Below are 13,079 nucleotides of genomic sequence, written 5' to 3'. Positions count from 1 at the left end.
TATTCGAATGTGCACGGGAGTATATTACAAGGTGCGGACGGAAAGGTAGGATGGCGCTGGCGCCAAATCAGATTGAAGTGCCCGCCAAAATATATGTGTTTTCTTACACTTACAAATATACGAATTATGAGTCAACAGAAACATGTAATGAAATGATACATATGTCAAAATGTAGCTCTGATAGAGCGGAATATATGTACATGGGAAACCACGGTGTGGCGAAAGGAGAATTCAAATAAATAAATAGTTTGTCGATTTTCTCGACGGCGAAGGGAGCGGTGTCCTTAAAATAGGATATCCGCAGAACAAACTTCGAAACAAACCATAAGTGCCTATACAGCTAATTAAAATGTAAAGAGAGAACCCAGAAGTAGAATCATCTAAAAAACTCTGTTAGTCATATGGGATAACCCAGTAGTCCACAATAAACGAGAAAAATGGCTACAGGATGTAAAAAGTACTGAAAATGGAAGAGTTAAGCAAAGGTTCTCTGATATCACAACCGAGGCTATAAGAAACTAGTTGAAGAAAACATCAAACTGAAGATTATTATGCCCCATGGTTATTGGCTCGAAAACTTCCAATCCTTACATAAAAGAATGGCAAAACAACTATAGAACTGTATTCGAAGCCGCCAAGCACCTGAATGGATGACCATAGGTAGGATTTGTATAATTTAAAAAGACAAAAAAAAAAAAAAAAAAAAAGGGTAATATAGCAAGCAACTACAGACCAATTACCTGCCTACCATTAATGCGGATGCTGCTAACAGGCATCATCAGCAAAAGGTAGTGCATCTACCTGGAGGAATCAAAAAACCATTCTCAGCCATCAAAGGGGATGCAAAAGGAAATGCAGAGGGACAGAAGACCAGCTACTGAAAGGCAAAAGGGTAGTGAAGAACAGAAAAAGAAGGAAAAACAACCTGAGTATGGCATGGATAGATTAAAAGAAAGCCTTCGACATGAGACCAGACTCATGGCTGATTGAATTCTTAAAAATACAGTATGTGGTGTGGAGGAAAACACTATGAACTTTCTCAAATACACAATGAAAACACGTTTACTATAATTACACATTCAGGTTACCCCACCACTTATGTTCCAGGGTTTTACCAGAAAGGTTTTCTTTTATGGTTATATTGTATTCATTTTCATTTAAAGTATAAGCTCAGAGAAGCTCTTAGCTAAGTATAGTTTTTCCAAGTCAAATCTAATCTGTCACCCTTCCAAAGATGATAGGCCTTCCGAAGCATTGAATCACAATGAAATATGAACGATTTTCACACAATTTAGGTATAAAATAAAGCCCTGAAGTATTTTTCGGAATTGTTATTAAAAAGTATCTATATTTCTGCAAAATATCTAATTTTCATCACGCCTTTAGTGTTCTTAATCTTGGCAAGAGTACTCTGTTTACATTATGAAAATGTACAATCATTCCTTGACATAATGCAAAAAAAAAAAAAAAAAAAAAGCCTCATATCTATTATAGTTTAGACATTCCAAAGCGCCAAATAATAAAAAATCCCTAAATGCTATATTTCACCGAATACAAAAGCATTGTACGTCTATGAGCAATGAACCCCCTAAAGTATGAGAGTGTTAACTGTTTTTATCAAGATTCCTTCCCCCACCCTTTGCTCTCTCTCTCTTTTTTTTTTTTTTTTTTTTTTTTTTTTTTTTTTTTTTTTTTTTTTTTTTTTACTAGGATAGTCAATTTGTTCAGTAATACAAGGATAATTATTCATATACTTCCTGTAGCATCTTGATAATAAAAGGAATCATCTACTTGTGTTTTGGTCTGAAGTCGTGATGTATCTTACATCTTCCCTAACTTTTCTCTGTCTATGGCAATTTGGTTACAGCTTACCTTGTGTCTTAAGAATTCAACCATATATGAAAATAACAATTGGTTTATCCTGATTTCTTTCACCTTTTTGAATGGGCCATGAGTCCCTTGTTTGCTCTTCCAATGATGCTGCATGAGTTAGCACATCGTCCACAAAGTGGTGAGTGTTCTTGGGTTCAGAAAATATACCCCTTTACATTCTGATTTTATGTTGCTGCATGCAGCAGTTCAAATGACATTTTTTTTTTTTTTTGAATTGGCAACATCCACTTAACAGAGTCTAATCTGTGTTTTTCTTTTAGGCTCTCGTCATTAGGAATTGGCAATAACCTTTGCTCATGTCCATTTAAGAGAAAATTTAGTAATTTCAATAGTTTGTAATCACAGATTCTGGGTCAGTCACTGGTTTATTGCACAGCTTAGTCACATCATTCTGTTAAATATAATCAATATATAATCTATATGACTCATCCGTTTTCTTCATCATCATTGCTGATAAATAGTATGGATATATCGACCTTTCAATTTATCCCACCTATAACATATTTACAACCTCTTTCTGGATTAGCTGTCTGGTAACATATGGTAAAGGATATATTTTTGCTCTAATTGTCTGCTACTTTGGTAATTCAGGGGAAGACTGAAAACTCTTCGGAATAGGAACGAGTGTATGGTGAGAGTTGATGAATGACATATGGTAACCTGTATGGAGAACCTTCACCACCCATTCTTCCACTGCATCACTGCCATGTTGGCCATTGACTCAACAAGCATACCCTCTACTGGTAGAAGCAGAAGAGGGAAGTTCCCTTCTCAGCATCTGGTTGCTCCTTTACTTCACCCACCTCCTTTTATGGTTTGGCTAGACCGAAGTAGAAAGAGCAGACAATTCTAAATACCCATCTTCGAAGAAGAGGGGTTGAGAGTCAGTCTGGATTTTAGTACAGTTGATGGTATTTTCATTGCTAGTCTTGAGACAGAAGACAGCAAACTGCCAAATGTTGAAGAATTAGAGGGATCTTTGCCTCTTCAGGCTACCACCTGGTGGATAAGGGAGTTATAACTCACACACATCCATTTCTTAGCCGTCAAATCGACATCTTACTCTGGAAACAGACATGTCACATCCAGCACCAACGAGTTCTTAACAACTAGGATAGCTTTTTGTCACAGTTGGTTGGAGAAGCATCCTGCCACGATAACACTTGTGCTTGAGATCCCAGTTTGTCCACTGATTGGCCTACTGGCTTTTTTTTTTAGAAGGTGACTGCTTTAGCTCTGGAAACGATGAGAACTGTGAACTTCTTCCTATGATCCTCCAAAGCAAGATGGGATACAGCATAGTAGGATATTAATCATGACCAATGGGCTATCCATGATGTAGCCTGAAGGCTCACCATCAATGCTGACTCTCAAAAAGAAGTTACCCTAAATTTCCCACTCTCAAGCAATGGTCCCTTAGTCAACTCTATTACATCATCACATGGCAAAGGGGTGGGTGGTGTATTTTCTGAGACGCAGAGTCTCTGTAGCCTAAACAAAAGCTGGAAGATAAACCTTCCAAGACTGGCTAGGCCGTAGAGAATTCCATGGTCCTGCGATCTAAAGATTAGGGTAGATAGTTGAATCTGGTGAGAGAGAGAGAGAGAGAGAGAGAGAGAGAGAGAGAGAGAGAGAGAGAGAGAGAGAGAGAGAGAGTGTGTATGTGTGTGACATAGATAATTGTAATAAAAATTGATCAGATACCTATTCATTGTGAATCGGTTGATGAACGACTCCTTTGCATAAGATATATTTGAAACACTTTCCCTGATCAAGTTTAGGTCTATAAATGAGGGAGATTTACCCTTTTGTCTCTAGTATAGTTCTGAACGCTTTACTGATGTTCCCTCGTGCCTATCTGTGTGAGCTGTTGAACATGAATACTGAACATTAATCTCGGCTTAATGTGGAACATGAACTACTGTAAGATTCTGCATGTCCAATAATGTTCTTTGCATTTGAAGAAACTTATTTGTAACAAACAGGCACAGCTTCCACACTGAAGTTCAGTATTTGTTGATAAAGGAGATATTGATTCACTCCAGCATGAGTAGTATCATTGTAAAATACTTGGAATATCTATATTCTATCTCAATAAAGTCATTAAAATCTGAATCCTTTGACAATATTATATGCAGATATGCTTTACCATTGTATATTGAGTTAAGTCACTAAATTACCATTTTGCTCGAAGTTAGATCACTGGGGGTTCGGGTAATTGGTCTTATAACTCAAGGTGTACTTAACGTGAAAAAGGTTGAGAACCCCTGGATTTGGGCAAAGAAAGACAAGGAAATCAATAACTAATTGCAGAGAAGCTCCCATTGGAAAAATATTCTGTCTAGTACACCAATCAAAGCAGATGGGCTACTTTCCCTGGCAGATGGGTGCAGAGGATCTGTGCAGAAATCTAGACTTCTCCCTCACAGTGACTCACTAAAAGCCAATTGTTAGGAGATGCTAGATAACCTCAATACGTGAAGTAACATGGAATCCACTAAGTTGGGGTATCTCTGGACATGTGGCTGACATAGGAGGTTGGGCCCCTGAGATAGTTGTTGCATTACTTCAATGGGGAGTATTAGCAGAACTGTGAACCCTTTGGCTTGTAGACACTTGTTACCCACCAGTGTCATTCTGAAATTCAGGGTCTCCATCACTCTGCTGATGACCCTGCTAATATGGCTGAATGGCAGAAAAGCATAAGCATCTAGACTGTTCCATGGATGTTGGAACGCATCCTCCATCACTGTTCCCTAGTCTGAAACTGGAATCTTTTTGTTGAGATTTATCATGAACAAGCCGATTACCAGGAACACCGAAGCACAAGAAGATTTTGCATTACGGCTGGTAATGAGTGTGTTGGTTTATAAGTTCCTCTTGTCCAAAATGTATTTCGCTGATAGCTGTAATGCATTCTTGAGCATCCTAGTGTGTGTCTTCCTGACAAAGTCGCAGAGGTCCTTTGGCACAATCCATCCTTGCTTGTTGAAATAGGACACTAATTTCGAGTTGTTGATCATTAATGCTACTGAGTGCCCTATCTAATTTTGATGGAATGCTTGTTATGTAGGACTAGAGGCCCAGCTCCTATTTCCTGCAATTTGATGCGCTCTACATCTGGACCAAAAATACCCTACCTCCTCAAGGAGTTTCAATGTGGCGGCCCCAACTTTCGTGGAGTCTGCCATAGTAACAGATGAGTTGGGGGGGAGGGAGGCGGGAGGAGCGAGTTGACTTCCGGGGTCACCAATGTGACGGGCCAAGAGAGGATGTGACTCAAAAGCGAGATGAAAGCAACTTTGTAACTTTATTACGATACATCGAGTATATATACACACTAGGTCCCAGTAAAAAGGTCACAAAATACAGATATGTTATTTCTTAAACCAGCAACTGGTTCTGTTAACAGTTAATAATTGAATATACAGACAGGTTAAAACAAGTAACTATCAATGAGAGGGGAGAGCGAAGATACAAAGGATAATATATACAAAGAAGAGAAATGTCGTCACTATCTACATTCGTGTGACAAACGGGTGGTGCAATGTACTGTACATACAGTCACACTTAATACATAGTAGGGCTACTTATTTTGATTTACATGAATCAACAGGTTAAACAATGAAGTTCGAAATCCATACGATATGAAGACTTGTAAATATAGTACACAATCAAATAAATGAACAATGCTAGGAAATAATATATACAAGAAAAGTGGACTATCGATTTACTATGCTTTTTTCATATAACATTTGCTTTTTGTTTTCGTTCGCCAAATCCTTCAGAGAGCGTGAGAGTGACAGTGAGAAATAGATAGAGGTATTTATTGTAATGATTCTTTTTTTGCGAACAAGTTTGTTGGAATAATTTAAGGTTTGTTTGGTTAAATTTTTTTATGGTTAAATAGGTAAGGATAGCAGCGAATGTCTTGAAACACCTTTTTTAATTCTGACTGCAGAAGGAGAGGATATTTTTTTATTTTTGCTAGTAAGCTGGATCCTACCACACTAGACTATTAGACAGAGGGAAGTTATATGAAGTAGGAATTGGGATTGTAAATAATAATGGAAGAGCAAGGGTAGGTATTAAAGGAAGAATTAGGGCTCAGTAAGGAATATGAAGAGAAGTTATTGGTAGTAAATAAGTTGAAAGGTTACAATAATAGGTGAAAAGTACTGAAGAGAATTATAGGATTGGAAGAAAGTGTTGAGATAAGCATGAAAAATAATGAATGAATAGACTAATGAAAGTTGTGAAGGAGCCAGTAGCAAGGATGATGAAAGAGTTTGAGGGCGATAGTGTAGTTGGAAGATATTTCTCTACCTTTGGTAATGGGTTGGAAGTGAATGAAAAGACTATGTAAACTAATAAGGGGTGAAGAAGTATTTGTAACAGTTAAGAATATAAAGGTTTAAAGTATAGTATGGAAGTAAATGTAAGAAGAGAGATGATTGGAAAGGTTTGAGTATTGTGAAGAAAGAAAAGATAAAGGGCCAGAATTAAAGTGAGGAAGATCATGTATCTTTGAAAGCGATAAATAAGAAGACAGTTAAGATAAAAGTTATCAAGAACAAGAATATAGGTATAGAGTCAGACTCGTTGCATTCGGACGAGAAAGAGATAATTAGAAAACTGCAGCGCAACCTCAACACTGCTAGAATACTATAAAATAAACATAAGTAAAATTATCATCGAAAACAGATTACCTTGAGATTATTATTATTATTATTATTATTATTATTATTATTATTATTATTATTATTATTATTATTATTACCAGACAACGAATAACCATAATTTCAAATGACAAAAATTACAAACCTAGGCTCCAACATGGACAAAAGCCCAATGCGGAAAAGAATTCGAGAAGTAGTGCATAAACTATATATGAAAAAAAAATGTAAAAGAAATTAAGGTCAATAACAGAGGTCAACAGAGAAGCATTTGTAATCTGGTCACAGCTTGAATAAAACATCTAAAATACTATGTAGTGTAGTATCTTGTGCTTGAGAAAGCAGCCTGTTAGAATCAACTCTATACCTATTGCTGCGTGCTGGATGGTACAATCTGAGAAGATCTGAATGCAAAGGATGGTCAGAATTATGAAAAACAAAAAATCTAATATAACAAGAAGGCTACAACGAACTAACTGAACAAGAGGGGCAGAGATTAATATCCATATCAGGAATAAGAAATAAAAAGACGGCCAGTTTTCTTCAAGGATTAAGATGAGAGCCAGAAGCTGAAGATCATACACGAGAACTATAACTAAAAAATGAAAGACTGATTACCAAAAACCTTATGTGCAATCGAAGAAGAAACAGATCGGATGTGTTTCTCAATAGTAAATCTGCTATACCTGTATGAGTTGAATATTGTTAAAGAGACATTCGCAACAGAAAGATCTGGATGAAGAAGAGCCACTGTCTTTGCCCTACTCACAATCATACTTTGAGTTTTACATCAACTTCATCCTCATAATTTGATTTGCACCATTCTCTGATTTTAGCTACATCTTTACTGGGGGAATCAGTAACCACAGGTTTACATTCAAGGGACTGAATTGAAGCAAAGAGAGTAGCATAATCTGTATATGCAACAAGATTGTTTTCAATGCCAAACCACATCTCATGTGTTAATAATATGAAAGACAATGGTCTGAGAACATGTTATATATTACATTCATATGGTCGCTATGATGCCCATCAACAACTACTTTTTGTAACGTATTATGTTTAAAATCAAGGGTCTCATGATTAATACGATCAAAGGCGCGCTTAAGTATGACTAATCTAAGAACGTCCAGATCACAAAAGGATTTCTTTACAACATTGGAAACTATGAAGGACATCACATACCCCAAGGCCTTTGAGAAGGCCAAACCGCAAACTAGGGAACAGAGGATCCCTTTCAACATATCTTTTCAGACATTTGGTCTAGACTCATTTATATTTATGTTTATATAGATCTAAATATCTTCTACCATGCTTAGACTCGTGTATATTCAGATAAACTACGGTCGGAATGGCATTCTTAAGAACTGGCATAAATACTCTTTCATTGGAATGACAATTATTCCAATGACAGTCAAATACCTGTTTGTTGTTTGGAATGGTTCGAATAGTTGTAGGGTGTGCCAGACTTGTCCATTATCAGGTGAATGTTGAAGGATGACATTGTCTCTTGGAACGATTCCTTGCTGGCACCTTCCGCTGTTCAGTGAGGACCCAATTTGGAGATTGAACGTTAGGTACCTGAAAGGAAGGATGAAGATGTTCTGATAAACGCTTACTTATTCTAGAGAGTCGCTGTTTAAATATCATGTAGATAAGAACACAGAATATGCATATTGTCATGCATCTATGCAGGTATGAGAGTTATCAAAATGTTTAAAAAATTTGATTAAATGACATTTCTTAGATATTGAAATTTTCATGGATATCAGCATGATAGGCTACAGGAATTTGTCTCGTGGAAGAAGTCACAAAAACATATGAAATAAACGTAGCTTAGTTCTTCCATAGGTTATTATAACAAATACAAATCAATAGACAATAGTGTCTAAATAATGAAAGCAAAGAATGTGGAATGTTCAACCAGGAAAGTTTTTCTTGACTTAAGTTCATTTAATAACTGGTAAATCCTAGTAATATTTGTTTCACAGTGACTTTCATAGAATACTTGTAACAAAATCATGTATTTTTTACAACAAACTAACTTTGGGTTGTTTATATTTTTATGCCTACTCTCACTACTTTGACAGTAAGTCTGATAATCTGACGGAACAAAGATAATTCTTTGTGGAATTAAATAGTCTATAATGCTGTATTAGAGTTTGATTTTTCTCGTCAGGGAAAGTGGCTCAGCATAAGTTTTACACATATAGCAATTAGGACAAATTTTTTTTATTCCCATTATCTTTATTAGTGGAACTGTCCCACAACAGATTAATTTCCTGAATTTTATATTGATTCATCGCAATAACTAGACTTGCTGGGAAACTCACAGAAATGAGCCTCGTCTATCATAGCAATTTTACTTAGAGCTAGATCGAGGTTCTTATCTAAAATGTGGATAGACAAACGATAACTTATTTGAAAGCATAACTGCTCTCTGAATTGGTGATTGAGAATCAGGTTCACACTATAGTTAGAAATCTATGTTCGATTGAAAATTTAGAGTTTGGGGAATGCTATCGGAAACATAGTATTTTCACTGATTTTTGCAATGAATCTAGAAAATCTTCATTTAATAAATACAATGGAGTCCCAACTTTAGATCAATGTCAGACTTGAAATTTGAGGTTATTGTTTAGGGATTTCTTTCACACTTTTCTTTCAGGAACCTAGATATATATATATATATATATATATGTGTGTGTGTGTGTGCGTGTGTATACAATATATATACATGTATATATACACACACATATATATACATATATATATATATATATATACATATATATATATATATATAATTTATATATATATACATATATATATATATATATATAATTTATTATATATATATATGTGTGTGTGTGTGTATATATATACATGTATATATATTGTATGCACACGCACACACACACACACACACACATATATATATATATACTGTACACACACACGCACACACACACATATATATATATATACACACACATATACATATATATATATATATATATATCCTTATGTACATATATATATATATATATATGTATGTATCACTTTGCTTTACTAATAGATTATTCTCCTTTTCCCTAACTGTTTTCTCGCTGCTTTTTTTTTCCTTCATTTAAGACAAACTTGCAGCGAATTTTGGTGACATACAAAATTTCTCTTTTATACCACCTTTAATCAACACGTTACATATTTTTCCCCCTTTGTAAGTCACATAGTCTTCTTTACCTCGAAACGCGATGGCAAATTTTCAAAACTCAGGTAGACGCTTATGCTTTCGTTTACCTTGAAAATTACTCAGGTATACAGTATTTTTGTTATCTCATCATTTATATTTTTGTCTGTTTTCAATACCTATTTTACTTTCCAAATGTATCTTAAAATTTTGGAACGAGTTTGGGTAACCTCCTGAAAATAAGAAAGAGGTCCCATTTGATAATTATTCAGTACTTTCGGTAAAATTTGAGCTAATGCCATGTATAAAATTAATTATAGTGATGCTATAAGGTTCAGTTTTGGATAAAGCTTACTAACTATTTTACTAATAATTTGATAAGGGAATTATCCGTTAATGAATTAAAGTAAAATATTTGAAGAAATGGGCTTAAAAGTATGGACTATTCTTTTTAGTTCTTAAACTTGTGCCGCACAATCAGAAGGGAATGTTTGGAATATATCTACGTGGCAGAACTTTTTTTCTTCTAAAAAACATGTATTTCAAGTCGAAATGTCTATTACAGCTAATCTATACAGCTTTTCTTTTCAATCAGTTATGTGTTGTTAGGAAATACTAGTGGCGGATCATGAAAAATTTTTGTAAGCTTCTTATGACATCATGATACTTAGCCTAATCGTGTTGATGTTAGTAGTGGTGGTATGGTAGGGGCGGGGTGACTGTTGGTGGCTGATGGGATGGATGAGTTAGTGATGATAAAATATTACAGGGTTCCTTGAATGTAAAGGCAGCAGGCAAATTCTTGATTTGTCAAATCATATATTATTATTATATTCAAATTCCTATATCATAGAGCTGCCGGCCAGCGAGTGCAGTGAAGGGACTGGGCTTCGCGATCTGCCCGGATGTAGTATTACACTGTGAAAACTGTTTCGTCTGCATAGCTTCCCTGCAGCCAACCAACTGCCTGATCGCACAGCCAGTGCTTACGTCACGGCTCGCTTGGCTATGACGCTAGAGAATTCTTCAAAGTAGCATATATATATATATATATATATACATACATATGTATATATATATATATATATATACACACACACATATATATATATATACATATATATATATATATATATATTAAATATTCATGCTTGTTTATTTCTCATCGTTATTGCTGCCAATGTATTTGCTAACAAAAATGACTGCATGAAAATAAAAGGTTTTACAAAAAGTTTCTCTCTATAATTTCCTATGTTTTGACAACAATTACGACGAGTTGCCGTGTAGTCTAATAATAGGCCATAAATTCAATCTTCGTCAAGGGCAATGATATATATACATGTGTATATATATACATGTATATATATATATATATATATCTATACATATATATGTATATATATATATATATATATAACACATACAGTATACTGTATATATATATATATATATATATAAATATATATATATATATATATATATATATATTTATGTATATATATATATATATATATGCAATTATATATATATATATATATATATATAAATAAATTATATATATATATACAGTATATATATATACATATATATATATATATGTATATATATATATATATATATATACATATATATATACATACATATATACTGGTGTTTTTTCTTGGGTCAATAAAATAATCATTTATTAGCGGCGGGAGTCGAACCCTTGACAAAAGATCAATATGCAAATACACTGTCACCGAGCTACGACATGTCACGAATAATTAGTTTTCTTGATAATTTTCAAGTCGCTTCTTGATGGCTTTCATATATATATATATATATATATACATACATACATATATATATATATATATATATATGTATATATATATGTGTGTGTGTGTGTGTGTGTTTCGTAATCATCATCATCATCTCCTACGCCTATTGCGCAAAGGGCCTCTGTTAGAAATAGCCAGTCGTCTCTATCTTGAGCTTTTAATTCAATACTCCTCCACTCTTCCTCTCCTACTTCACGCCTCATAGTCCTCAGGCATGTAGGCCTGGGTCTCCCAACTCTTCTTGTGCCTTCTGGAGCCCAGCTGAAAGTTTCGTAAACTAATCTCTCTTGGGGGGGGGGCGAAGAGCTTGCCCAAACCCTCTCCATCTGCCCCTCATCATGATCTCATCCACATATGGCACTCGAATAAGGTCTCTCATAGTTTCCTTTGTAATCCTGTTCTGACATTTAACTCCCAATATCCTTTTGAGGGCTTTGTTCTCACATCTACTAAATCTATTGGAGACTGTTTCATTGTCATACCATGACTCATGTCCACATAGTCACACAGATCTCGCTAAACTGATGTATAGTCTGATTTTATTTGTAATTTCAGGTGATTTTTTTTATCCAAATTTTACTTAACATTCCCATTGCATACTTTTCTTTTTCCAATCTTTCATTAAGATCCAATTCTGAAGACTCTGTGTTGGAGGTCATGGTTCCTAAATACTTAAATGATTCTATCTCATGAATTATTTCTCCTTCCAATGATATTTCATCTTCCATTGCATACTCCGTTCTTATCATGTAATACCCCATGCATTCTGGTAAGCAAGCATTGCAAATCCCGTGATGTTCTGCTAATAAGGACAACATCATCAGCATACTCTATGTCTGCTAATTTCCTATCACCAATACAGTCCAATCCTTCTCCACCATCTCCGACTATAATTTTATGCATTACAAAATCCACGAGGAGGATATGAACAGGTGACAACACGTTCCCTTGGATTTCTCTGCTATTCACTGGAAATTCATTTGATAAGACTCCATTATCATTAACCTTGCACTTGCGATGCTTATGAACAGACTTAATGAAATTCACATGTTTAAGAGGAATTCCATAATAACGCAGGACTCTCCACAAAATTGGCTGATACATACCATCAAAGGCTTTTTCATAGTCCACAAATGCCATTAAAAGTGGAGTTTTATATTCTACGCATTGCTGTACAACATGTCTCAAAAAAAGTTGTATTAGTTTCAAACTATTTTCAGCTAATTTCTTAAGAAAATTTCCCTTTATATATATATAAAAAAATATCTCCAGTTTATCTCTACTACCATCCTTCATTTATTATATAAAGATTTGTCATAAGACGTGATAATACATTTAAAGTTTCATTCTATAATAATCCTTAATTACTCCTTATTTATTTATAATTTTACTATTCCATCCTACGTAATATTTCAGAACTGATTCATTTATATGGTACTTCAACTAATTATTATTATTATTATTATTATTATTATTATTATTATTATTATTATTATTATT

At 34.5% G+C, this 13,079-nt stretch overlaps 2 protein-coding genes across 2 annotated transcripts in view; one reads left to right on the top strand and one right to left on the bottom strand.

Moving 5' to 3' along the window:
• LOC137614836 (reelin-like) overlaps nt 1-13,079 on the top strand; it is a 596,609-nt gene that overhangs the window by 195,268 nt on the left and 388,262 nt on the right. The window lies entirely within an intron of this gene.
• Nucleotides 1-13,079, bottom strand: part of LOC137615495 (reelin-like) — a 62,342-nt gene that overhangs the window by 17,613 nt on the left and 31,650 nt on the right. Inside the window, exon 8 of the mRNA XM_068345418.1 lies at nt 7,992-8,150. Within this exon, the coding sequence (XP_068201519.1) occupies nt 7,992-8,150 (159 nt within the window). The remainder of the gene's footprint in view (nt 1-7,991; nt 8,151-13,079) is intronic.

Source organism: Palaemon carinicauda, chromosome 21, assembly GCF_036898095.1.
Source record: "Palaemon carinicauda isolate YSFRI2023 chromosome 21, ASM3689809v2, whole genome shotgun sequence".
Lineage (NCBI taxonomy): Eukaryota > Metazoa > Arthropoda > Malacostraca > Decapoda > Palaemonidae > Palaemon > Palaemon carinicauda.
This window is presented reverse-complemented; position numbering and strand designations above follow the sequence as displayed.